The 27,705-nt window shown below is 42.8% G+C and overlaps 1 protein-coding gene across 2 annotated transcripts in view; it reads right to left on the reverse strand.

Moving 5' to 3' along the window:
• Window positions 1-27,705, reverse strand: part of PDGFRB (platelet derived growth factor receptor beta) — an 82,765-nt gene that overhangs the window by 37,719 nt on the left and 17,341 nt on the right. The window contains exons 1-2 of one of the 2 annotated variants that reach the window (XM_083487970.1): window positions 4,736-4,910; window positions 4,413-4,495 (exon numbers count right to left, since the gene is read on the reverse strand). In XM_083487970.1, coding sequence (XP_083344096.1) covers window positions 4,413-4,495; window positions 4,736-4,767 — 115 coding nt within the window. In that variant the 5' untranslated portion in view covers window positions 4,768-4,910. Of the gene's footprint in view, window positions 1-4,412; window positions 4,496-4,735; window positions 4,911-27,705 lie in introns of those variants that run through there. The other variant, XM_083487971.1, reaches the window with a different exon arrangement.

Here is a 27,705-nt window from a genome sequence, read left to right on the forward strand (position 1 = left end):
TGGTGTTAGTCACTTATAGAATCATAGAATCATAGAGTTGGAATAGACCACAAGGGCCATCGAGTCCAACCCCCTGCCAAGCAGGAAACACCATCAGAGCACTCCTGACATATGGTTGTCAAGCCAAAGAAGGAGATTCCACCACACTCCCTGGCAGCAAATTCCACTGTCGAACAGCTCTTACTGTCAGGAAGTTCTTCCTAATGTTTAGGTGGAATCTTCTTGTAGTTTGGATCCATTGCTCCGTGTCTGCTTCTCTGGAGCAGCAGAAAACAACTTTTCTCCCTTCTCTATATGACATCCTTTTATATATTTGAACATGGCTATCATATCACCCCTTAACCTCCTCTTCTCCAGGCTAAACATGCCCAGCCCCCTTAGCCGTTCCTCATAAGGCATCGTTTCCAGGCCTTTGACCATTTTGGTTGCCCTCCTCTGGACACGTTCCAGTTTGTCAGTGTCCTTCTTGAACTGTGGTGCCCAGAACTGGACACAGTACTCCAGGTGAGGTCTGACCAGAGCAGAATACAGTGGCACTATTACTTCCCTTGATCTAGATGCTATACTCCTATTGATGAGGCCCAGAATTGCATTGGCTTTTTTTAGCTGCCGCGTCACACTGTTGGCTCATGTCAAGTTTGTGGTCAACCAAGACTCCTAGATCCTTTTCACATGTACTGCTCTCAAGCCAGGTGTCACCCATCTTGTATTTGTGCCTCTCATTTTTTTTGCCCAAGTGCAATACTTTACATTTCTCCCTGTTAAAGTTCATCTTGTTTGTTTTGGCCCAGTTCTCTATTCACCCATTGTTACCCAAAGGTCTCCAAGCAACTTACAGTACATGGCAGTAGAATGTGCAGTGGTGAATTCAGAAAGCGAGATCAGAAATGGAAGCAGCATATTAATCATTAATAATGCATTCATTGTTTTAACTGTTGAATTGCATGCAAAGCTCAACCGCAATCCTGATTGCTTTAGTGGTTCTAACACACTGGTCAATCACAGATGTTTCATAAAAATTCATAGGCATATATGAGATAATTGGCCTCTTTCTCCACCTACTATTTCTCAACCAAAAGTGAGAGCCTGGTGTTGGTCCTTAATTGCTTTGTTATGGCAAAACCAATTATAAAGAAAACACAGATTTGCTCAGTGATGATTATATGGTGTGAATAGATAATTAAGGTTGCAATCCTCTACGCACTTACCAAGAGACAGGTACCATTACATTAAATAAGATTTACTTCTGAGTAGACGTGAATAGGATTGCACTGTCAGACATCAGCACTGGGCCATAGGCAGGCATAGGCAAACTCAGCCCTCCAGATGTTTTGGGACTACAACTCCCATCATCCCTGACCACTGGTCCTGTTAGCTAGGGATGATGGGAGTTGTAGTCCAAAAACAGCTGGAGGGCCAAGTTTGCCTATGCCTGGCCATAGGAAAGCCACAGGATAATGCATATATTTTCTTCTCCTAGAACGTTTAATATTCTGGCTTTTTAATACTAAGTTGAAGAAGGGGAGACTCATAGGAACAAACTGCATTTCATTGCTTTTCTCTATCATGTATTTAAAAGGTGAAGTGTCTTCCATGACACTTATTTCCATTATGTGATTTCATTTGCAGGTTGTGTTGCATAGATCTAGTCATGTTCCAAATGTGAGAGGAAAATCGGAACAAAACTAAAAGTAAAATTGCCAGGAAATCTTTCGGAAATGTCAAGGTAGACAATGTCTTCCTGAATTGCTTCCTATGAGCTCATCTCAGCTGCCAGCTTCCTAGCTTTTGCAGAGAGGTTTCCCAATGTTACCAGAGAGTGGAAACAGCCATATAAGAAGGATATGCTATACTCCACTTAACTGCCCTCCTTCTCATTGTGTAATTGTGCTCCCACAGTTATTATATTGGTCATGGAAGTACAACAGTCACAAATCATTTCCCATTGCATAGGACAATGAAAGGAGAGTGCAAAACGCTTCCGTTTAGAAATGCACACTGCAGCTTGTCCTTAGAAAGACAGAAAGAGTCTTGCAGATTTATCACCAGACTATCTCTCCATGTAGTACTGCCAATTCCAGGATTTCAAAACTCATCAATCTGAGCTTCCAAAATATGGATTACTTTATTTATTTATGGTGCTTTTCAGCACCCTACCTTTCCATTAAGAGGTGGCTTGCAAATGTTAAAAACAATGAAATAATACACAACAAAAATGGAAAAATATAGTAAAGGGACCCAAAATATTTGAAAGACTTTTGTTTTTGTTGTTGTCTTAAAACAAATGAACAGCCACCCTGATCTGCTTTTTAAACATATTTTGCCCACATCTAAATAAAAAAAAAATGTTCCCCACAAATACAGCAACAGTGACTTACTATGCTCAGGACATTTAGAAAATAACATGAATAAAAGGTGTAATTGTAGCAGGGGGAAAACAGGATGTTGAGGGACAGCAGTGGAGACTGTGAAGCAGTAAGTTTTGAGCGTGGGCATCTAGGAAGCAGTTCTGGCCTTGCTCTTGGAGCGTAAAGAAAGTGAAGGTACTCATGTTGTTTCATTTGGTGCCAAGGCACAAAATCTTTATTTTGAAGGTCCCTTGCCTGAAGGATGTCAGATAGACAGCTTCTTCAGCTGCCAGAAAACCTCTGCCAGAAATCTTCCATTTGTGTAGAAAGAAGGAGAAAAACACTTTAAGAGACCTGCACAATTTGCAAATAGGGATGAACAGATCACTTTATTTCTAGTCTGTATTGGTTTGCATGTGCTCCATTTCTCCATTTAATCTCCAATTTTAAAATAATTCAAAATTCATATTTTTGAATGTATTTTCTAATAAATATACATTTTGAACCCCCCCTCAAAACACACATTTCTAAATCTATTTCTCCATCTTTATATGCATTAGGATGTTTTTTTTAAGCCAAGAAAGGTGCAAAGACTGAGGGATAACTGTACTTCAATCTGCATAATAATCCAGGAGATGTGGATCAGATCAGTTCATACTGAAATTCACAAATAATTAATTCCTTAAACATTGCTGTTTATAAGCAACCAAGGTGAACTCAGTCCATCCAACAGCAATGGCAACTTCAAGCGAAGCATTTCACTGAGTGGATGTGCCAGTCTGCTAATGTTTGCACATAAAGCTGCATTATAGTAATAATAATAATAATAATAATAATAATAATAATAATAATAATAATAATTTATTTATACCCTGCCCATCTGGCTGTGTTTCAGGACACAGCAACATGATGAAAAGCTGACAACCCTACTATGCACACACAAACATTTCTTTCATCCCACTGTCACTTCTGATGAAATTTTGCAATTTTTTGAAGCAATACCACACAACATCTGAAAAAAGCAGGAAGAGTGTACAGCAAACCACCAGAAGCATCCCTTTTTAAAAGCGACTTAAACTTTCTGAACCCCCCCCCCCACAATCCTTTAATTTGGTTTAGCTTCAGAGAAGCATGTGGGTACTTCTGCTTAAACACAGGGTAGTTTCAACTTCCCTTTTCAGATAGCAACCCTTATATGCCCCTTAAAATCTCCCTAAAGGTTTTGGACCCTCTGTGGCAGCAGCTTATTCCACCCCATTTTGTTTATGTATTGTGATATATGCGGTTCTTATCTGATTGTTTGCAATTGTATATTGAATCATTTTTAACTGTTTCACTTACAAGGCAGTGAAATTACTTTAAAGAGGGGTGGCATATAAATGTTTTAAATAAATAATAAACAATAAAATAAATGATATTTATTTACTTTTTGCATTTATTGATGATCTATTAATAACACCCTATAGTGAGAAAAGAGAACATTTAAACATTAAACTAGCACATGCTCAAGAAAGCCTCCAACCTTCAAGAGAGAGCTTGAGAAGCTGAAGTCCTCCAGATGTTGTTGGATTCCAATTCCCAGCCTGCATGGCCAATTGCCAGAGATTAAAGGGGTTGAAGTCCAGCAACTTCTAGAGGGCCACAGGCTCACCATTCTTGTTTTAGAGGCTACCACTGATAAGCAAAATTAGCCTCTCCCTTGCCTATACAGAAGCACATTGCACATACTTGGGTTCATCCAAGCCTCTGTCTTCAACCTAAATCTAGTTCCTCATAGCTGCTTTAAATGGAATTGTGGGCTGCGTATTTATTCCTGTTTTGTGAGTTGTACAGGCCTGCCCTACAAGAACAGGAAAATGAGCATGTCGCAGCCTATGAAGGGGAAAAAGTCTTTCTTTTAAATGCTACTGTGCCTGCACACTAACACTGCATGCACATGGCTAAGACAGGGGGACATGTCTCAACAGGAGAATTGCCATATCTGCACCTCCTTCATCTATCCTGTGCACCATGGGGATTCCTTGAGCAGTTCACACAGACACACTTAGTCATGTGTTTGCTTACCTGTGAGAAAGAACAGCAAGAAGAGGAGCATCTTCAAAAACAGAAGTCGCATCATGGGAGTTTCTTTCGTAGCAAGCAATGCCCTGTTAAAAAAGCAAATTCTTGTGAGTAGAAAGCTGGAGAATACCCAAGTTCCTTTGGAGAAAACATGAGATTACAAATGTGACTAGCAATTCCACAGGAGACATCTTCTCCCTGTAGACTTAATTACTAACATCCTCTTTCTCAGCCCCAGACAGGGACCACCAGTGTAGGTGGAGAGAGGAAATCAGCAAGGGAAATCCAAGGTAATCAAAAGTTCAATATGGTTTTGGGCTGGCAACCTTTTGACAATGAACACTGAAGTGAGCCTCATACAGAAGGCAAGTCCACAAAGTGCAAATCCTTGGACTGGTCATACACTGGATCAATGTTGGTGAACAGCCAGCCTATGCTATCTTCCTCCACACTATAGGTTGGTTGTGTATTGAGTGCATGCTGATTGCTGAAGATCCAAACAGAGTCTGCAGGGATTGCTCATAATTCCTCAGCTTTAATTTTGGAACAGCGTTAGCATAGGATCATAACCACAGCATTCCAGATTAATGAGCTATGAAGCATCTTTGTGACGACTCATGGTACTTCCTGCGTCATCTAAGGGCCAGTTTATTTTACTAGCTGGATATAGTAGGTGTACAGAGTGTGTATGTTTGAAACCACTACAACTCATCTGGTTTTTATATATGTCTTCTGAGCAACAACACTTATCCAGTACATGTGAGGATTACTACTAATCATAACACTTGCGGTTTATACAGTGATTTTTTTTTTTTTGCAAAGTTAGCAAATTATAGAACTGTGGAGTAAATTCCTTTTATTCCCACTTTACAGATGAGACAGTGAGCCTGAAGATGGAGGCCACACCCTTTATTTAGAAACTGGCTGTAGTACTTTCTACTATGTTCTTATGTATATTCAGTATGCCACTCAGGGTACTTTTAGTAAAATAGCGAATGACTATGAGCAGGACAATGCATCCTGTATTGCCGCTCAATACAAAACAGGAAGTGCCAACCTGCCCTGCCCTGCCGCACCACCCACTAGGCCACCTTCACCAAAGAAGTGGTGCTGTTTTCCAGCAAAATCTCACTGAAATCTTGTGAGATGTTGTGCACTCCACAATATCTTGTCAGGTTTTGGCGAGATCAGCACTTTTGCCTCATGGGTGTGCTGTGCCTGGTTATGTGATTGATCTCTAACACTCACAGTTTATTTAAAATCCTTTCTTTTAAAAATTCTAAAATATATGGGGGTGCATATGGATTTGCTGTTGCCTATATATGATATGGTGTGTGACTGATTCTATTAAAAAAAAACCCCAACTTTCCTAAGCGCAGTGGCCAATTAGAAATTCATTGTCTTCTTATGACTCTTTGAAAGTTGTCATGACTCTTCAAGGAACAAGGCCAGGGATTCAGAGGAAATATCATTGCCATATGTTCCCACTGCACCAGAAGGTTTAGCAAAAGCAGAGTCTGAGTTGCCAGCACCTCCCTAGTCTGTTGAGTTCACATTGCCTCAGTGAAACCATCATTTCCCCTGGTTGCTGAATTGGGCCAGACCCCTTTAAATGAAGAGGCTTTGAGCACTGGAATGGGAGATCACCGCCCCGGAAAGAGCTGCAGCTCTATTTAGGGCTCGCTTTGTTGTGTTTGCCTGCCATTGAAGCATTTCGAATTTGCTTGCATGACCTTTCAGCCTGAGCTTTGCATGGAGCTATCCAGGGTGCTACTTGCTTTGCTTGAACTTTGCCTTGCTGGAACTTGACCCTTACCATATTTGGCATTGCCTTACCAGAACTGGAAACTGGCTTTGCCTTGCTGGAATCTGAATCACTCACCCAGTTCCCTACCCAGCACCAATACTTGGGATGGAATCCTATCTGGCTGAGACCACTGAAAGAATAAATAAATTCCAATAGACGGTGTAATTTGTATGCCCCTTCCTGTGATATGTTTTCCTTAGCAAAATGAAATATGTGCCTTGCCAGCATGCAGAGATCAGTACACTACAGATTTCAGCTTATACAATCTGTTTATCATATTTCTTGTGTTAAGTATGTACTGAATATTTTTGCAAGGTTTTTTTTTTAAAGACTTTGTTTGAAGAAGACCAATTCGGCCATAATTCTATCATTCCACAGTTCTAGTGACTAGAATTATGGAACTATAGGGACACATGTTGGCCTGCAAAGAAGATTCCTCCCTCCCTCATGAGCTTTCTTTGCCACCACCATCAGCAGCAAGAGGGCTGGGCTGGGGTCTTTGTACATCACATGTCCATAGTGACTCCAGTGACCTTTGCTCGTAATAGCTCTATGAACTCTGATCGGTTGATACCACATGCCCAGAGATGGCAGCAGTAGTGGCAGCAGAAACACCAGTTTAACTGGAGAAAGGGCTCTCAAAAACATGACTCTTAAAAACATCTCCTTACCCCTACCCCCCTGGTCGACCTTCCTTGATACAACACATGATACAAGACTCATTTTATTATTGTGAAGTGCTTTGTGAACCATTATGACGGATATGCATTATAGGCAAGTGTTGTAAAACAATAAATGGATAATTCCAGAAAAGTTAGGCTGCCATTCTATGCACACATACTTGGGTATAAGTTACACTAAACCCAATGTGCATGCATAGGATTAGAGTATTACTATTTCTGAACAGAAGTGAGAACTTCTCCATACCCCACAAGGACTAAGCTTCATATCACAATGGTAGCTTGATAACTGTATACAGTCATACCTCGGGTTAAAGTAGCTTCAGGTTGAGCATTTTTGGGTTGCGTTCTGCGACGACTCGGAAGTAATGGAACGGGTTACTTCCGGGTTTCGCCGCGCGCGCATGCGCAGATGCTCAAAATGACGTCACATGCATGTGCAGAAGCGGCAAATTGTGACCCACGCACACGCAGACGCAGGTTGCATTCTGCTCAGGAAGTGAACGGGGCTCCGGAACAGATCCCGTTCGCATCCAGAGGTACCACTGTAAATGTAATGGGGTGGGAATCTCATTTATAAGGAAATGCTTATTCATTCAATTTTTCTATGCACAGCTGCTCCCTTTATTCCCATAGGATTCAAAGGGAGGATATTATTATTATTATTATTATTATTATTATTATTATTATTATTATTATTATTTCTACCCCACCCTCCCCAGCCAAGACCGGGCTCAGGGTGGCTAACACCAAATATATAATACATTAAAAACACAAAATCAAATGATTGGTTAAAATACAGTTCAAAATCACATTTAAAATCAGAATAAAATTAAGTGGGAACCCACGAATCACAGCCGTAGGGGGTAAGGAATATTAAATGTTCACCAGGCCCGCCCACCCGTGCTGGTCTCATATGGGCCAATAGAAAGAGCCAACTTTCTGCCTGAAGAAGTAACTCTCTGCCTGAAGAGAGCATGCCCATATCATATATCTAAATAACATTTGCTGATCTGATTTTATCAGCAAAGGGGGAGCATGGTTGAGGAGTACATTGTTCTCCTCCCTAGTGGCTTATTCCCCCAGTTTTCTTCCCTGAGTGCTTAGCTCAGCAACCTGGGATGGGGACTATGTGAAGGAACCAGCACCCTTCACTCGCACACCTGCTTGCTGTATCAAAATTGGATTTGTCTCTCTGTTATGCACAACTCACCTGGAGAATATTGCAGCCGTGATCATTAACTCCCTTCTCTTTCCTGGTTTTAGCCTACATAAACAGTCTTAAATGGTTTAAGCCCCATATACCGTTAAGACTAGGTCCTCCCATATATCCCATTCCAATCTGTAAGATCCGCCAAGAACATCTTCTTTCTGATACTGTTCTCACACAGCAATGAGGCATTCTCTGTGGCCATTCCCTAGATATGGAACAGTCTCACCCTGTAGGTGTAATAAAATCCAAGCAGAGTCCTATCAGTCTGGGCTGGCTTTCAGAGTGAAGGTGGCAGAAGGTGCACATAGGGTAGCTTTTAATAATGACATCTCACTCTTAAAAAATACATATTTTTATTATCCTCTTGAGCTTTCAGGTTGAAGAAGGCTAGAAAAACAAAGAAGCAAATAAATGTTCTTTTCCCAAGAAGTAGTCCCTTTCCAGACAACTGTTTCAAGGGAATGTGCAGACATCACTCAGCTGCACAGGAAATCCAAATGTTTTCCCTCCAGATAGTACATCAGTTGTGGGGAAATTTCATTTTGCAAGCCCTCAAACCACAAGTTAATGGTGCTGGGAAATGCAACCCCCTCCTAAGTTCCCCCACCCACCCGCTCTGCTAGTGTTCCTATTTTGATTGATTGTGCCTTGGAAGGACCTCACTTGGATGTCATGAGCAGCTGATGGATGGTGCCCATGGCGTCATTGGTGACCAAAGGCATATTCCTGCTCACTGCTGCTCATGGCACCTTTTGGAAAGCTATTTGCCCAGGTTAAAATTGTTTTTCTAAGAAGCTGAGCTTTCTCTGCCCTGCCAGACTATCAGGTTCATATAACCTTTACATTTAAAAAACATAATAATCCTGGTGAACACCAGCACCTTTCCTCACTGCACTTTCATCCCCTGCCCTCTAGTTTTTTCCTATTTTGTTCCTCTTTGGCTCTGCATTCCTCCTCTTCAGTAATCACCTCTGAAGCATGCATGTACTCTGGTTTCATTTTTGGTTTTAAGTGGGGTGGAATAGCAAACAGGCACAGTACAGAGCTATTTCTCACTGCAGCAAGGAGTTAATAGTGGGACTAAGAAACTGCATTACTAGTGCAAATCAAGCCAGCACTATGTTACCATACTAACATAAGTATTTATTTATTTTACTTTTAAAACATTTTTATGGTCCACAGGATGTGGCTCTCAAGTAGACTTAATCAGCTTTCTCCCTGGAAATTAAACACTGATCCTTGCCATTATGGCTCAGTCACCAAACTTTATCCTCGTGAGAAAAGTGACGAGTCGCTGTCTCCAGTACACAGATAAAAGGCTGACAAACAGGAAATACCTTAAAGCCTAAACTATTTAACATGTCATACTTTTGAAAAGCCTAGGACACCCCCCCCCCCCGATGCAGGACCATAAAAGTGAATGCTACAAATAAATCTGTTAGGGTGCAATCATATACTGAAGATTCACCAGGTAGGAAGGCTATGGGATTTGGTAGGCTGCACTATGGCTGCAGAATGTCAGATTCTGCACTGCCACCATGTCAGAAATCCCATTTTATAATATCTAGATAGTAATACCAACCCAACTACAGGCCAAACTTTATGTTAAGCATACTGTTTGGTGATAAATGTTTCCACATTTTTAAGTTAAATTGTAGCCATTGGTGGTGGGGGATCAGGATCTAGACCCTGGGGTCAGCAAACATTTTCAGCAGGGGGCCAGTCCACTGTCCCTCAGACCTTGTGGGGGGCTGGACTATATTGGGGGGGATGAATGAATTCCTATGCCCCACAAATAACCCAGAGATGCAGCTTAAATAAAAGGACACATTCTACTCATGTAAAACACGCTGATTCCCAGACCGTTCGCGGGCCAGATTTAGAAGGTGATTGGGCCAGATCCAGCCCCCAGGCCTTAGTTTGCCTACCCATGATCTAGACTATGGTGCAAAAGGATAGGAGTGTAACACTTTCCAGTGTGAAACTTGCCCCTGCTGAAACTGTTTGGCACATGAGGGAAGCTGCTATCTGCAGCTGCTGTTAAACTTGATGAAGAAATAATAATTATAAGTAGTAGTAGTAGTAGTAGCAGCAGCAGCATCATCATATCCAACATAAAGAGAAGTAGCACTAGTGTCAGCACTAATCCGGATTTACTGGACAGAATAATGCAAAAAGACAGCTTTCTTCCCATGATGGCATGAGAAGCAAAAACTAAACCAGAAGTCATGCCAAAATTTTACACTGCATCAGCAGAGCTCCTAAAGACTGTGCCAGGTCTGGCTGCAAGAACTGCTGTTGAACCAGGACGTTGTGTCTTGGCCTCCTGGTTGCCTGCTCAGCTTTGAAGGGGAAATGAGTTTTTAAATTACGTGTGGTCACCAGATATTTTTCTTATTCCATCACTTCAGCTTGAATTAATTGATTTACCAGCAAATCTTAATGTGTTTCTGATTTATTCATCAACTTTTCCCAATGTCTTGTGATTCCCCCCCCCCCTGCTTTCCCAGGTCTTGTTCACATGGAAGAATTTACTTCCTGTTTACTTAGCTTTTTAAACAGTCATATGCCATATAAGCAGCCTAGTTGCATTTATATCCATCTCCATTGTAAAACAACCCTGATGGAAAGTAAGGATTTTCTTCTAGGGAAGCTCAGATTTATTTTAATTGTAATCTGAATTTTAAACCAATTCTATATATATTGTCACAATTTCCAATTACATGTGAAGAACATAGATTTAAACTGGAGCTGGTATGCCAGGAGATCTGGCAATTATTTCATATTACAAAACAAATAAAATAGATTTGAATATTTTTGCTGGAGTGTGACGTTTCTTACTCTATGTTTATGAATGAAGACATTTATAGATTAAAGAGACATGGTTTTCACTAGTGCCAACCTCTACATTCTAAATAAAAATAAAAATAATTAATTAGACCTATTTAGCAAATATAATTTCTCGATCACTCTCAGCATAAAAATTCTAGCACAGCATACAACTGATCGGCTCTGAATAAAAAAGCACGAAACCAAAAATAAAAGCATATACCGGTAAACAGATGCCATAAAACAGTAAAATCTACCAGAGCTATACTATACTACATTCCTGGGAGTATAAAAATGTCTTCTCTGATACCAAAGGGACAGCAGAATTGATGCCAGATTGCATTTCATAGGAAGGGCATTCATTGCACCAAAGAGCCTGTCTCTGTCCAGTCACCTCTGTCTAATCTCACACCAAGAATGTTATCCAGTGAAAAACAGAGGGTTCAGGCAGGCTTGTGTGGAAGAAGGCAGTTCTTCAGGCAGTCAGCTCCCAAACCATTTAGGTAGTAACTAACCCATCCCATTTACCAAACTAGTCACTGTGTTTGTACTAACTGAAGTTCCATAGAAGTCTTCAAAGGCAGTTCCATGTACAATGTTTTGGAGTGGCCATGTTGGCTATCTCTGTCCAGGAGGGGCTGTGGTTCATGCAGCCCCTGTAGGCACTGTGAGGTATGGTTGTATCAGTACCACCAAACTGTGAATCTGATCCTTTAAGGGGAGTGTGACTCCACCCAGAACAGGTTGAACACAACTTCTCTAAAATTATACCAGCCCTTTAAAAAACCCCGAAAGAAAACAAAACCTATACATACAATCTTGGTAGAAGGGGTTTGTCTGTGAGAATAAAATCTATTTCAGAATAAAGTAGGACACAGCATGAAAAGGAAAATGATGTGAAATGAGAAAAGTGAAGAAAGCAGAGTGCTGCTTGATGTAAATGAACCTTTAAGGGAATTTTCAGGACCTGTTGATTAGCAGGAATCAGCACTGATCCCAATTTAGAGAGATTTTATAAATAAGGCTGAAATTGATTCCTCTAAATCTATCTAATAATCTGCATGCAGAGCCAATGTTGCCTAAACTGTTCATATTAACAAGATTCACATTTTGCATTGTGAAGCCAAAGAGGCTTAAATATACTTTTATTTTAGCATCACATGTGAAAACATCATTTAAAATGAAGCCTAGAATCAACAGCAGTGTGAGAGGCAATTGCTACAGTGTTATTTCGGACAACCTTCTCACATCTGTGTTCATAGCTCATTTTAATAGAACAATTTGCAGTAAAGTAGCAGACCCTCCAAGTGTCCCTATTTTCTAGGGACGTCCCTGATTTAGAGAAGCCATCCTGGTTTCTGATTTGATCCTGGAATGTCCCACTTTTCCTTAGGATGTCCCTAGTTTCATCGGAGAAATGTTTGAGGGTATGGTTGGATGTCCCTATTTTCGTTGGAGTAATGTCGGAGGGTATGGAGTTATTTGACTCGACCTGTATGAAGGCAATCCTGTATAGGGATTTTTTAAAAAAATGTTTAATGATGTTTTTATATATGTTGAAAGCTGCCCAGAGTGGCTGGGGAAACCCAGTAAGATGTGTGGGGTATAAATAGTAAAATTATCATTATGGAACGGGACATCCCTATTTTCATTTGAGAAATGTTGGAGTGTATGAAGTAGTGCTTATAATGGTGTCTTTACATTGTCCTTTGTATATCTGCCTTGGTGGAATGATTAAACATGAATACCTCGAGAAAATATTGGGGATTTCCTATCTCTGTGAAAATGTTCATCATTCCTAGCTCTTTTTCTTTCAAATTGTGGCTTCGTGACTGGAAGAGATAAAAGGAAAATAAGAGAGGGGGCACTCCTGTTTATTCAACGTGGCCCTTTCCCAGAAGGGTTCAATGTACTACACTGGAGAACAAATCTTTCTGTTGCTCACTAAAGCTGTTCTCATACTCCTAGAAAGGGCTTTCATGCTGACTCAAAGACTACCGTACATTTCATTTAAAATCCATGTGGATTCCATCAAATGCCACACATTTGACTTACCAGATGGAATACAAATAATGAACGCCATGCATTTGCATCTGGAGATAGGAAGGCATATCAAGAAGTTGGGGTGGATGAGTAAGAGGTGATAAAAAGGGTTAAAAGGATAAGCTGTCGTTGGGTTAGGCTGGAAGAGAGGGGCTGCAATAAAAAACATGTTAGTGTTTGTAGCAGAACTGCAAAAGTGAGTGTGCCCTTTTTATCTCTTTGAACCTCTTTCCATGTTACTTTTCCCTGCTTACATCAAGAGGCAAGTAAGAAAAGAGGAAAATAATGTCCACCTTCTTTAATGGCCAAATAGTTGGCTGTAAATCTGTCGTATGGAAGTTGTGAATCTCTTATGTGTGGCCAGCAAGATCTGTGATCCAGACTCATACGTGACCCTCAAGAATCCAGACTCTGTGTTGTGTATTTGTGTTTCTGCCCTTTCAACTTGCATTGTTAAGACTCTAACAGAGAAAACCCATTTTGCAGCAGCTGTTATTACTAAAGGGTGACATTTGCGTCAGCCTTTCTCAGTGTAGCCTTTGGCTTCTGTGGGCCACAACTCCAATCAGAGCCGGGAGTTGTAGTACAAAACATCTGGAGAGTTTCAGACCATATGCAATCAACTGAGAATGAGGATCTTACACTGTTGCTCTGTAGACGAGGGGATCTTGGCAGGTGTAACTGGTCCTTTGTCAGAATAATTTCTATCATAGCTCATCAGCAGGTTGCATCAACAGTTGGCACTGTACAGTGGCAGATTGACTGTCTCTGTGTCGCATGGACTGGGTACACCTCACCTCTTTACTCCTCACTTCAAGGAAATAGGCAGAGGCACAATGCCTTTTTCACACGCAGCTTAACAGTGTAGCAGTCAAGTCAGTCAAGTATAATATGATGCAGCTACCGCTCATCCCCATGTACCGTATTTTTTGCACCATAACACTCACTTTTTTCCTCCTAGAAAGTAAGGGGAAATGTCTGTGCGTGTTATGGAGGAAATGCCTACGGGTGGCATGCCTACGGATTTTCCTCCTCTAAAAACTATGTGCGTGTTATGGTTGGGTGCGTGTTATAGAGCAAAAAATACGGTAATTAAAGGATGAGAAGAACTAGAAAAGTACTGTTCCAGAACTGAAGAAAGGAGCTCAAGTGAGCATCCTCTGACAAGCTGATTGCACAGTACCCTCCTTAGCCCCCTACATCTTCGGAATGTAAGAATATATCCATACGTTCATAATCCATCCAAGTGCCAGCTATGGTGAGGTCCAAATAAACCAAGAAAAAACCTCATTACGTTTACACAGCCCTTATCTTTCTCCATTGCCAGTTGTTTATTTTCTCTCTCTCTCAACCACCACTATTCCTTTAGGATTTATACTGTAGCAACAGAAATGATTCTGGTCACCCTTTTTGCCCCTACCACAGAACTGCTCAACAGGAAATAGTTGGGAGCCTATCATGGGAATGATTTGTTATTGTAAAAAAGGAATGTGGCTGGAAGAGGAGACGAGAGGTCACTTCACTCTGGGGTACAGTCTGTTCTGAATGGGAAACAGGCACTTCAGTCCCTGAAAAGCACAGTGCCAGATGTAGTGAACAGCTCAAATCAGTTTTGGACTATCTCAACAGTAGTGTCAGACAGGATTTCCCACAGCGTAACCATACACATGTACAGCACCTGAACACTTACCCTGGCAGTCATCAAGCTAGTAGAGTTTCTTTGCTTGTATCAAAAAGAACAGACCAACTGAAAGGGACTGGTTATTTCTGTGATGTCAGCTTGTTCGGCACTGGGCGGGGGGGGGGGGAGGGAGAGAGAGAATGGATTCCATCTTGAGATAGGGCTAAGAAACCAAGATAGCTGAAAACTACTCTTTTTTAAAAACTTGGTTTCAGATTTTTTTTTTATAATATGTTTTCAAGAATATCCATGGGTCAATGAATGTCAAAAACCTACCCCTTTCCCTTAAATTAAAGGAAATTAAATTAAAGGAAATTATTAAAATCCTTCATATCATTCACTAAAATTAATTGGAAGAGTTAGGGGTAGCCACAGAGCTCATTCCTGCCCTCGGGCGCTGCACTGAATAATTATCAGCACTAGGAAAAGAATATGGGTACAAGCTACTACTACGCATGACTTCGCATTGTGCCCAAACTGTAATGTCTTGCCTTTCTTCCAATCTCGTTATCACTCTGCCTTGCATAGTTTAGAAATGCTTGCATCTCAACAGATAAACCACTCAGTAGTTTCCTTTGATGGAAGATGTCAGTTTGCAGCTTATGGTCACTAGTATCTAGAGAGGAGGGAGATGTGTGACTAGTTTAGCTTGCAAAAAAGCGGGGACGGGGGGACCTTTTTCAGTATTAATATAAACAAAGAGCAGATTATTCTGGCCTCAATGTAGGCAAAGTGTGGGCAGATGCTGGGCACATACAGCTCATTTTTTACATTTTATTATGTGTTTATGTGGCACACTTCACTTAGCCATTCACATTACAGTTCAACATTATAATTTTACGTACTGCAGTAATTTAGGATCTTTCTCTCCATATGTTCAAGCAAAAGCCTCTTTTTCCATGAGAATTTTTTCTGAACCCACCACTGAATTATAAAATATTATTGTTGCTAAATCATATTGATTAATTGCGTGCACAGCTTGACATATTTATTACTCTTGCTGTGTGCCATGATCTTGTATGAGGTCCATGCTGATGCACAAAACAGGCTGAGTGGGTTTAGGCACAACAGTCCAAATAGTATTATGGGCTATGTTAATGCAACAACTTTGATTTTGTTGCATCTCTGGCACTTATTTTCTGTTTAATAAAAACAACAAAACACTTCAATACATGATAATGGACAATAATGAATGACGCTGTGCTGCAAACATGCAGATCAGGATTTATTATGTTAAATTTTTATCCATATGGCTAAAATTTTAAATATGCCTCTTTTCCAGCTCCTTCCTAGACACAGTTCAATGAGGTTCTTCATTGTTATTTCTGTCTCACTTATCCTGAAAGGTCATGATTTGAAAGGTCATGATTTACCCAAGGCCAATGTGTAAGTCGCCATCTGATGTCAGGACTGAATCTAACAGGTACAAATCCAACTCTAAGTTATTAGACCCTGCTAGTCTATATATACAAATGCGGAAATCTGAGCCATGAATTATACGGGGTAGATTAATCCACTGATCAGGTCTGACCTTTTTCCCCCATTGCAAGGCCATTTTTTAAAAAATGATCTTATAGTGGATATCATCCATATCTCAATTTCCTGAAAGAGCCAGTGTGTGTTCAAATTTTAGGCCATTGTTAACAACAACAACAACAACAACAACAACCACCATGGGTTCATCCATTGTTGTGGCATTTGTTGAACCTCTAGTCTGCAGCACCTATCAATATGATGAGATATGGGCTTAATGAATAGGTTAACTTGAAATGGAGGGGGAAATACGTTAATCCACTTGGAGGGCACTTTGAGGCAAAAGGTTGTTTTTCTTCCTCTCTTAATAGCAGGTATGCTGATTCAGCATGCCCAACACCTCTAAGCCACGTAGAAACTACGCCAACCACCATGTTTATCCTTTGCTAGCCAAATCCTGTACTTCTCCCAGCTAGCTAAAAGGCAGACTGAGGATTAGTAGGATCAACATGAATGATAAATCTCTCGACTGCAGCTGTTTCACCCAGATGTGCACATGTGCACACACAAACCCTAATGTAGTGCTTAATTCTTTCCTGTGGCCTCTTTTCTTCTACTCCTGGGTTAGTATTACCACAAAAAGAGTAAAATCCAATGGGTGCCACTTTGTTAATAGAAGGCATCTGTCAATGGAACAGGAAGGTAATATTTAGTACTTCCCCTTCCCATCCCCTGCAGGCCCCCTTCTATGCCTGCAAAATCTGCTCTGCAGGGCCCCCTAACCATTACTACCAACCAGAACCAGCTAGCATAACGAACAAGGCTATCTGCAGAAGAAACTGTTGGATACTCACGAAAGTTGTTGTTTAGGAAGACCCTAAAATTGTTGAGCTTCTGCCTTTGAAATCCCTACTCAAACACCAAAAGGTACCTCCAAAGCTATGCAGCTTTTCATTTTGAAGATTTCTGCTCATGCAATGGGGTTCCTCTCCTCCCCACTGCAGCCACCAATACAGCCTCACAATCTTATGCGGGACTGGAACTCCCTGACAATTTCTCAGGCACCTACGTTTTTATGGTCTCTGACTTTTAATATAATTTGATTTTATTGTTGTTTTTTTACTGGTTACTGACTGAACTAGTTGTAAATGTTTTGGCAGTTCCAATATGTCTTTTCTTTCAAAATTTTGTTAGGCACCTCGAGAGTCTGTCTGAAAGGGAAGATGAAAATACATATAAAGAAAAACAACCAAACAAGTTCTCTCACAACTTAGGCAATGGTCATAAAAAAAATAAATACCCCCCCCCAAAGTATCAGTTTCCAACTCTATAACTCTTTGTATGTGCTCATTACAAAGTGTCAGGGAACTGACATCAGAGGCACGGGAGAAGGAGAGGGTCTCTGATTCTGCAGGAGAAGGTCCCAACGCTAGGGGGAGACTCAGCTGGGAAGAAGGGGAAGGGAATAAGTGTAACACCAGGGATCCAGGAGAGCAACGGGACGAGGAGGTGCAGGGGCTCCAGGACTCTTCGCTGGAAGTTAGTGAGGAGAGCCCAGGCACCCCGCTACCCACGCCCACCCTGCGCAGGAGACTCCGCGCAGTGAGAGGCGGAGACGCTTGGGCGTCAAACAGTTCTTATGTTGGCAGCGCTTTAAGAAACGCCCACAGACAGATTCTACGAGTGACTAAGGGCAGCCACGCTGAGATGGGCTGTGCAGTCCGAAGGGTTTAACCAGGCAATCTAATGCCCAAACGGGGCAGGATTACGCACGAGTAACTCCCAACCACTACACAAAGGTTAAGATGACCCCTTATTCCAGCTAAGTGGATCCAAGAGCAAAGGGAAGATGGTGGGGGGAAATGTAGAACTTTGATCCACATGCACTCTCTACAACCAATGAGTCTATGAGTAGCCACTCTCTCTTTCCCTCTCATTTGGGAAGCTCACGGACCAGCAGAATGTTTTACTTGACCTAAAACAACATCTTATTTATTTATTATTTAGAATATTTATTATCAAATTCCAGAGTGGTTTACAAATCAGATTAAAACAGCAATAAGTTAAAATCATAACTACATTAATGCACAACAGAAAAAAAGAAAACACCTGGCTTGAGAGCAGTACATGTGAAAAGGATCTAGGAGTCTTGGTTGGCCACAAACTTGACATGAGCCAACAGTGTGACGCGGCAGCTAAAAAAGCCAATGCAATTCTGGGCTGTATCAATACGAGTATAGCATCTAGATCAAGGGAAGTAATAGTGCCACTGTATTCTGCTCTAGTCAGACCTCACCTGGAGTACTGTGTCCAGTTCTGGGCACCACAGTTCAAGAAGGACACTGACAAACTGGAACGTGTCCAGAGGAGGGCAACCAAAAGGGTCAAAGGCCTGGAAACGATGCCTTATGAGGAACGGCTAAGGGAGCTGGGCATGTTTAGCCTGGAGAAGAGGAGGTTAAGGGGTGATATGATAGCCATGTTCAAATCTATAAAAGGATGTCATATAGAGGAGGGAGAAAGGTTGTTTTCTGCTGCTCCAGAGAAGCGGACATGGAGCAATGGATCCAAACTACAAGAAAGAAGATTCCACCTAAACATTAGGAAGAACTTCCTGACAGTAAGAGCTGTTCGACAGTGGAATTTGCTGCCAGGGAGTGTGGTGGAGTCTCCTTCTTTGGAGGTCTTTAAGCAGAGGCTTGACAACCATATGTCAGGAGTGCTCTGATGGTGTTTCCTGCTTGGCAGGGGGTTGGACTCGATGGCCCTTGTGGTCTATTCCAACTCTATGATTCTATGATTCTATATCACTAAAGGCTACAAGTTAAAACTTCATTAAACTCCATTTAAAAATTATGAATTTGGACCTAGATCCTGCCTTCTTCTAATCTACTGGAAACAATGTCTATTTTAGAAACTGCTGCTTAACTGGCCTGCACTTTCAGGATTTCCCATAATGCCTTGCTACACTGAGACTCTGCCAAGCAAGCAGAGCCCAGCTGTTACAAATTAGAAGAAAATAAAATACATTTTATTTTTGCTTTTAAAAATGTATCTGAGTCATTAAGTGAGATCATACATGCCCATGTGTAACGAGGAAGCACTGTCAGAGCCCTAATACTATTCTGGCACGTACCAATGTCTCAAGCAAGGTTCTGGTTTGATTAAAAAGTTCTGAGCATTTCACACTTTTTGGCAACCAATTATTCTTCCTGGGACAAGCCAAGGTAAACTGTAAAAAAAACAACCCCATCTAACATGTGGATCTGCCTTTGCAATAAGCACTAACCCTCCTTCTTCCTGTCAACCTGGCCTCCTCTCCAAGTCCATTTCTTTCCCACTCTATAATCTAAATAAATCAAAGCATTTTATGGCTGTTGTGTGTGTTTTTTTAAAACATCCATTATTGCAACATCTGTCCTCTGGGGTCTTCAGAGTCCCATGACACCATGTTTACTCATAGTCCAGATTATCACGAGAAAGCCATTTTCCCATCCCCTCATTGAAATCCAGAAGAGCAGACACATGTGGGGAGCCTTTGAAAGTGCATAAACAATTTATGATAAAACGCAGATGTCTGAAAACTGAAACTAAGCTGGGACTGATGGCCTCAGGAGGCTGGTGGTCTCTGTGCATGTATGTACAAAGTCTTAGGGATCTTCTATTTCTATTATTGTTGTTATGATTATTAATTAGTCACTTTACTCATGGAAATGACTCAAAGCAACTAACAGACACAACAGAAAGCCAATTACAATAAAACAATTTTTTAAAAAACAAAATAAACAGCTTCAGGTTTTGTGTGGATTTTAAAAAAATGCATACAGCTTCTGGATAACTTCCACTTAGAATGATAAAAACTTCGACCTTATTTAACCTGTACAATCAAAGAGAGGAAGATGCTGCAATTTGGGTCAGAATCTTGGCCCATAGTATAAGCGATTGGTAAAATTGTGAGGCTAACAGCAGAGGAAAGGGAAACAGACCCCCCCTCCCTCACCCAATGTTATTTATGTCCAGTGCTTTTTTCTGGGGGTACGCAGGGATACGCATACCCCTAAACATTTTGTGAATCTAAGTTTGGCCTCATTGAGGGGCAGTATTTCCGAGCACAATTCAAAGTGTTGGTGTTGACCTTTAAAGCCCTAAACGGCCTCGGCCCAGTATACCTGAAGGAGCGTCTCCACCCCCATCGTTCTGCCCGGATGCTGAGGTCCAGCACTGAGGGCCTTCTGGCGGTTACCTCACTGTGAGAAGCAAAGCTACAGGGAACCAGGCAGCGGGCCTTCTCGATAGTGGCGCCCGCCCTGTGGAATGCCCTCCCATCGGATGTCAAAGAGATAAATAACTACCTGACATTTAGAAGACATCTGAAGGCAGCCCTGTTCAGGGAACTTTTTAATGTGTGATATTTTAATGTATTTTTAATCTTTGTTGGAAACCGCCCAGAGTGGCTGGGGAAACCCAGCCAGATGGGTGGGGTACAAATAATAAATTATTATTATTATGACTATTAACATGAGTAGGAAAATGAGAATACTCCTAAACATTTTTTTTAGAAAATAGCACTGTTTATTTCTATAAAACATTTATGTCTCACCCTTCTGATGCACAAGCATGACTCAGAAAAGTTTACAACATTTAAATATAGATTCCCCCACCCCCCAAAAAGCAACAATGTACAACAGCCAGCCAGGGAGACAGGATCAGCAGTATAAAAGATCAAGCATAAAAGCCTTAACTGCCACATACAACAAAAAACCTGCAAGAAAAAAACAATCTTTAGGAACATACAAAAAACAGGAAGGAAGGGGCCAACCATACTTCTCAGGGCAAGATGTTCCATCATCTGGGTTCAGCCACTGTGAAGGCCCTCTCTCTTGTCCCAGTCATACATGGTTCCACCCTAGGTGGGACACAAGGGACAGTCTCTCCTTCTAATTGAAGGGAGCAGGTTCGATAGCATGGAATAAGGAGGTCCCTAATATATCCTGGATCTAGGCATTTAGGGCTGTTTCCACCCCTGCTGATTATGCTGAATTGCAGCAAGCTGGATTGCAGAAAGGTTTGGTTACAGTTTCAGGAAGACCTCCTATCTCACTGACTGTACAGGACCAGCCCTGTATTATGAACCTGTTAAAGAGACTCCATTTGTCATCCTGTGGAATGGGGAAGCACAACAGTATGCACATAAAGGCTGATGTAGGTAAATAACAGCCTGGGAGCTGCTTTATTAATGCAGGCTTTCTCAAATGCCAATGAAAACATATATAATGCGTGTGTTGGGGGAGCTGATCCTGTTGCTGTCCAGCACCATGCTGAATCTGGCTCTAGTCTGACACTACTCACCCTCCTTTAATTTGGGTAATTGTAATGGAGAACTAAAAACCAAGGCAAGGATACTGATGCCTAGAATATAAAATAGTAGCATCAACCTGTACACAAAGACTAGCAGTGGAAACAAAGAAAAGAAACAGCTTTGTTTCATGGGCTAAATGTGGTAATGAATCATGAGGGCTGAGCAGCTTTCATACGGTGCTGGAATGTGCTTGCTGATGGATAATCTCTGGTAGAGCGCCCATAGCAGGCTTGCTGCTAACAGCAACGGGTTGTGGATCAGGTCGCTGATGTGTCAGTTTATCCTCTACTGCCATTCCCTCCTTCCATGTCAGAACGAGTGGAATACTCCACATGGACACAGATAGCTCTTTTCTTTAAACGGTAAGATCCATGTCCCTTACTGATACAGGGATCTGTGACCAAGACTGATTTCACATTAGGCTGGCTCAGTCCTTGCTCTCCACTCTGGGAAAAGAACCGCACCGTCCCCATGCCTTGTGGAGTCTCAAGGCTCCACCTTGCATAAAAAGCCACATTCTGGGATTCAGGAGCTTTGACTGACAGCCATGCTATATTTAGAGCCGTGAAGGATAGCAGTTCACAACGAGCTTTGGCTACAATGGCCTATTCCCGACAGCAGGCAAAAGTAAGTCAAGGAAGGGGTGTTTGCCTATATTCACATGCTCTTAAGTGACACCAAGGTGGGCACATGCATTTGTCTGTAATTATATGCAGTGACAGCCATGTGAAACAAGCCCAAGTTTCCAAATGTTTATTGCTAAGTGCAGGGCTTGACCTTTCAAAACACTTGGCAAGGGCTAGTAATGAGAAACACAGTTACAATAGAGGAAATGACTATTGGAAACAATGATGGGTGCTTTTCTGTGTTATGCAGTGAGTGACCCAGTTGTGTGACTCAGCATTTCTGATCTTAGTTATTTTCTCATAACAAAACCAGACTGCCTCTGAGGTTCACAAGTGTTCAGTACAGTGGTACCTCAGGTTAAGTACTTAATTCGTTCCGGAGGTCCGTACTTAACCTGAAACTGTTCTTAATCTGAAGCACCACTTTAGCTAATGGGGCCTCCTGCTGCTGCCGTGCCACCGGAGCCCGATTTCTGTTCTCATCCTGAAGCAAAGTTCTTAACTTGAAGCACTATTTATGGATTAGCAGAGTCTGTAACCTGAAGCATATGTAACCTGAAGCGTATGTAACCTGAGGTACCACTGTATTAGTTTATGTGTGTAGGGTTTTCTGCATTTTTGTGCATACGTGTGTGGGTCAGCCTCGCCAATGTGGAAGTGTGTCTGAGTGTAAAGCCAGGCACATGATTGATATGTTATGTGTGATCCCATACTAAAGTGCTGTTCTGAGTCTATTCACCACATTTCTTAGGAGAGCACAAAGCATCCCTATTCTAAGCTTTCCAGGGGATGCGGGATCAAGTCATCGTTTGCTCCCCGACCCCATTCGGGTCTATGGGGGCAGTAGAAATGGGAGCCTGCGTTGTTTAAGTTTAAAATAAAATGGAACATCTGTTTGGCAAGCTGCCAGTGTTATAAATAATTCCTCAGTCTTGGAGCATTGATATTATTCACCCCGCTCACTGTGTATGCTTCCTCTGCCCCCAGCTTCATGTTAAAAGAACAGCCCCACAGTGCATTCGCTTGCTTCTGAAAAACGAGAAATCTTGGAACTGTTCATGGGAAAATATCTTAATGTATATTGATGGGGCAGGCACAGAGGATGCAGAATGGCTTTCCTGAAGATAGCGCTAGGAGCAAAAAAAAAAACAGTGAGGAAGGACTAGTTATACCTCCACACAACTTTGTAGCCATTGCTATTAGTCCATTTTAGAGAAATGCACACATATAGATGCAATTACATGCAACCACTTAATTACTTCTGTAGTTTATCACAACCCTCTTCTCCTATCCCGTAATTCCAGATTTGCCGTCTCTATAGATGAAACTACTCCAACTGGTTCCTAAGTTCCCATTCACTGGCCCTTAAAGATCAGTGCTGGTCTGTGTCTTTGATTCTGCTGATTTTGCAGGTCTGCTTCATTTGAAATGTGTTGTCACTTCTAATGGCACGGAGCACTTTCTCATGGCAGCATCTGCAGAGTCTGCCCTGTCCGGACTGCAACTGTCTCTCCCCCACCCGCTGCATATTTGGCATCAGGAACTAGGACATAAGGTTTGCCTGGGTTCGCAAAGTCACTTTCTCTATAAATGCAAGCAGTTTGGAACTATCCTGAGTGATGAGGACATCCCTTGTGTTTCTGGGACCAGCTCACCCTTGGTGAGCAAGAAACCTAGGTCAATGATGCCATCAGATCAGGACTTATGGGTGGGGCCTAGATCAGCAGAATGGGCATGGCTGTGTGTTCAAGCACAGATGGGCTGGCTTAATATACTTTGGATCAAGTGAAGTTAATACACATTGCTGTCTAAAGAGCAGTCTAAGGGTGTGGAGTGTCTATTAAACCAGAATCTAAAATTACCATACTGCACCACTGGTTTAAATTCAAGTGGGTGAGAAAAAGCTTTAAAAAAACAAAACACCAGAGAACTGGATAGAAAAATTATCTGGTTGTGAGGAGAAGAGTCCCTTTAAATGAACAGACAGAGAAGTTTTTGTGTTGTCAGACAAATTCAAAACTGCTAGGAAGCTGTGATCCATCATCAGCTTTTATTAATTAAAGAAAAATGTTTTTCTAAGGAGTACATGAGGAAAGAACAAAAAGGAAGAAAGACCAATATGCTACTGGTGTGTGGGAGGGATACATCCTTCAGCTGCTTAGTTACAATCACTTCAACTTTGTCACTGTGGTAAAAACTAAACTAGGAGCAGATTCAGACATCCTCCCATGTATCGACCAGCTGCAGACGTTCTTTAATGATAGACCAGATGAAGAGGAAAAGAGGAAGGGAGCTAATTTGAAAGTCAGGAAACATCCACCCTCCCTTGAATCCTCATCATTAAGAATAACAGGGATGAGGGTGCTGTGAAGAAAACAAATCTAGGCAGTAAAAGGGATCTTATAGTCTCGCTAATTGACCTGAATATACAGACTCAAATTAATGTATGTTCCCAGCATGAATTGTTCACCTAATCTGAGTACCATAGGAGAACTTCTGCGTAACATAACCCTTTCAAGTTGCTGCCCAAAGTCCTTCTGGATACTTTGTGTTAGGCCAGGAGTCAGCAACCTTTTTCAGCTGTGGGCCGGTCCACCGTCTCTCAGACCATGTGGTGGGCCGGACTATATTTTGGAAAGAAAAGGGGGGGGGGAGAATTCCTATGCCCCACAAATAACGCAGAGATGCATTTTAAATAAAAGGCCACATTCTACTCATGTAAAAACAGACTGATTCGCAGACTGTCCGTGGGTCGGATTGAGAAGGTGATTGGGCTGCATCCGGCCCTTGGGCCTTAGGTTGCCTACCCCGTGTTAGGCTATGTGCTGTGGCTGTTTCCAGAGTGTCACTATTTTGCACGTATGAGTCAATCAAAACCCAGCAAATTTTGTTTGCGCAGTTAAAATGGATTTAGCGCTCTTGCAAACAAACCTGCTTCCAATGAAACCCTGCATTTTTGTGGTAAGAAAAGGGGCAGGAAAGTGCTGTGGAAATGTGGGATAATGGCAACAACATATAAGTTCCACGCAAACAAATCAGAATGAAGGCTCAATAAACAGTGATGTCATATAACCTCAGCATAATTTTTCAACAAACAAATCAGGATGAATGTTCAATGAACAGGTCATCTGAAAAAGCCCTATGTCTTCATGCTGCTTCCCTGGGGAAGGCATGAAGCCAACAGCAGGAACATACACTGCCTCACCTTCTATTTTGCACTCACCAATATGAACTCCCCTGCTCACTTTCCTTGTTGAACTTAACCATGGTTGAACATTACGTTTATGTGGACAGTGCACTAACAATTACTAACACTAACCAGGGTTCCCATTTCATTCAGGTTAAGAAGTGTATTTTAAGTGGTTAAAAGGAATCCAGATTAGCATTCAGAAGGGCTGTGCAGAGAGTGGGTAGAACCTGGATCTCCCGCCATTAGATAAAAGCAAAACAGAGCCTACATGGGTACAAGATGCACATTGACTCTGTCTGTATAAATGAGAATAATAGAAAAGCAGGATCGTAAGTTCCATGAAGTCTCCTGCATGGCTAAGGTGCCCTTTGTCTTCCATGCAGAACAAAGCCTGGGAATGTGGAACATGGATGAAAAAGGAAGTACAGTGGAACCTCAGTTTTTTAGTGTCTCAGAAGCTGAATGATTTGGAACCCAAATGCCGAAAACCCGGAAGTAACCGCTTCCATTTTTGAACACACCTCAGAAGTCAAACAGCTTCCAAGGCGCATCTCTCAATTTTCTCCATTGAACTGATGACAGCCCATTGCGCCTCAGTTTTTGAACATTTTGGAAGTTGAACGGTCTTCCGGAACGGATTACATTCGACAACCGAGGCACCACTGTATATCTAACAATAATGTAACAATATGATGAGCTGATGTATGAGCAGCTTCCAGTTAGGAGAACCCTGAACCCTGTGCATGGAACATATCTGCAAGCACTAATGTATTTACTGGAGGATGCACGGTCACTCCTGCTGCCCCTGACTTGCCCCTGACCTCTGAGAGTTCAGCCGCAGGTCCGACCAAAGCCTAGAGCTGTGCAACTGAACAGGATGTTTGCCTTTCCCAGGATTCTTGATCATGCAACTTGATCATGTACACTGTCAGAGCTGCTTGAAGATCCTAGCTCACAGAGGATCACGCTAGCCAGCGATCATTAAGTAAAAGTCTTTATTGAATTACAGTTTCCATTCTCACGCTGCTGCGCGCAACTCTACGTCTAGTAGCTAGATCGGCGAAGCTCCGTCTGAGTCTCCGCCCCGTGTGCACCAACTTAATATCCTAGCCTTGCTCCACCTTTTCCGCCTGACTGTCCTCCTCTGGGTCCCTCTACCCCCCGGGGCTTCTTCCTTCCGGGATTCTTCTGACGCTGACCCGGACCCTCCTGCCTCCTTGCGCCGGGCTTTAGGACCTGGTTCCCTTTCGGGGCTGCTTACTGCGCCGCCTTCCTCTGCATTTGAACTTGGCGCGCGCGCCCAACCTTCCACTTTCCTCTTAACCGTTTCTTCGCTCCCCGATGGAGGTGTGGCCACTCCTGACTCATGCCCTCCCTCCTGTGGTGAGCTGCCAGCGCTTCCCCCCTGGCTCCTTTCCTCTTCCCTGCTTCCTGGCGGTGACGCTGGTCCCGATTTCCAGCTGCTCCCCCCTGAGTCCCCTCTGGCTCTATCTTCCTGGGGTGCCCCCCTAGACTCCCCCCTTGCCCTGGCCACTGGTGCTCCTTTCTGTGAATCCTCTGATTCACTGGAAAGACTAGGAGATCTCGGGTCGTCGTCATCACTCATCTTTTCTTCTGCCTCCTCCCCTTCGCTCTCTGTTTCCTCCCTTGCCCGTGCCTCTGCTCCTAAACCCCTGACATCCATCCCCCCCCCGAAGCCCCCCATTCCCCCCTCCCCTCCTTCCGGTGCTGGAGCTGGGGGCTGCTGTTGCAAAGGGACGAACGTCGGATATCGGTCGCTTCCCGTGGCGGGTCTCCATCTGAAGTCTCCCGGGTCTTCCTCCCTGCTCTCGTCGACAACGGTCACCTCCGCTTCCATCTCTGTGCCGCCGTGCTCGAAACCAGGGTCGTCCCCGAAAACGTCCATGTCCGTCTCTCCCTCACTTCCTCCTGGCGGTGTTGCTCGTCCTGGGCCTTCCAGCCACCGTCTGCGGAACTGCTCCTCTGGTCTATCGTCCCACCAATACGAGGGTTCTGATGCAGATCCCGAGGGTGACCCCTCCGGGGAACGGACGTCTTGTGTCGGGTCCTCGTCCGAGTCGAACCCCCGGAAAGTGCTGGCCAAAAGCGTGGGCGTGAAAAGCCAGTCGTCGAAAAAGTCTGCTGGCATAGGTCTATGGGGGAAGAGGGCATGAAACTCGTCTTTGAGGAGAGGTTCGTCCAAGGCGTAGCCCGGCACCCAGCTGTTCGCACTGGCCGGGGTGCCCTCCTTGGCGAGAAAGTATTCTACCCCCTCTTCCCCCCATCTGGAGTCCAAAATCTCCGTGACTTCGTTGATGCGCTCCTTCTGTGCCACTCCCGCGTGCCCTGTTCTGTCTCTGACCGGACTCGGCGCCGTTCCGGGTTCCTGGAACCT

The sequence above is a fragment of the Podarcis liolepis genome (assembly GCF_965112155.1).
Source record: "Podarcis liolepis genome assembly, chromosome: 2".
NCBI lineage: Eukaryota > Metazoa > Chordata > Lepidosauria > Squamata > Lacertidae > Podarcis > Podarcis liolepis.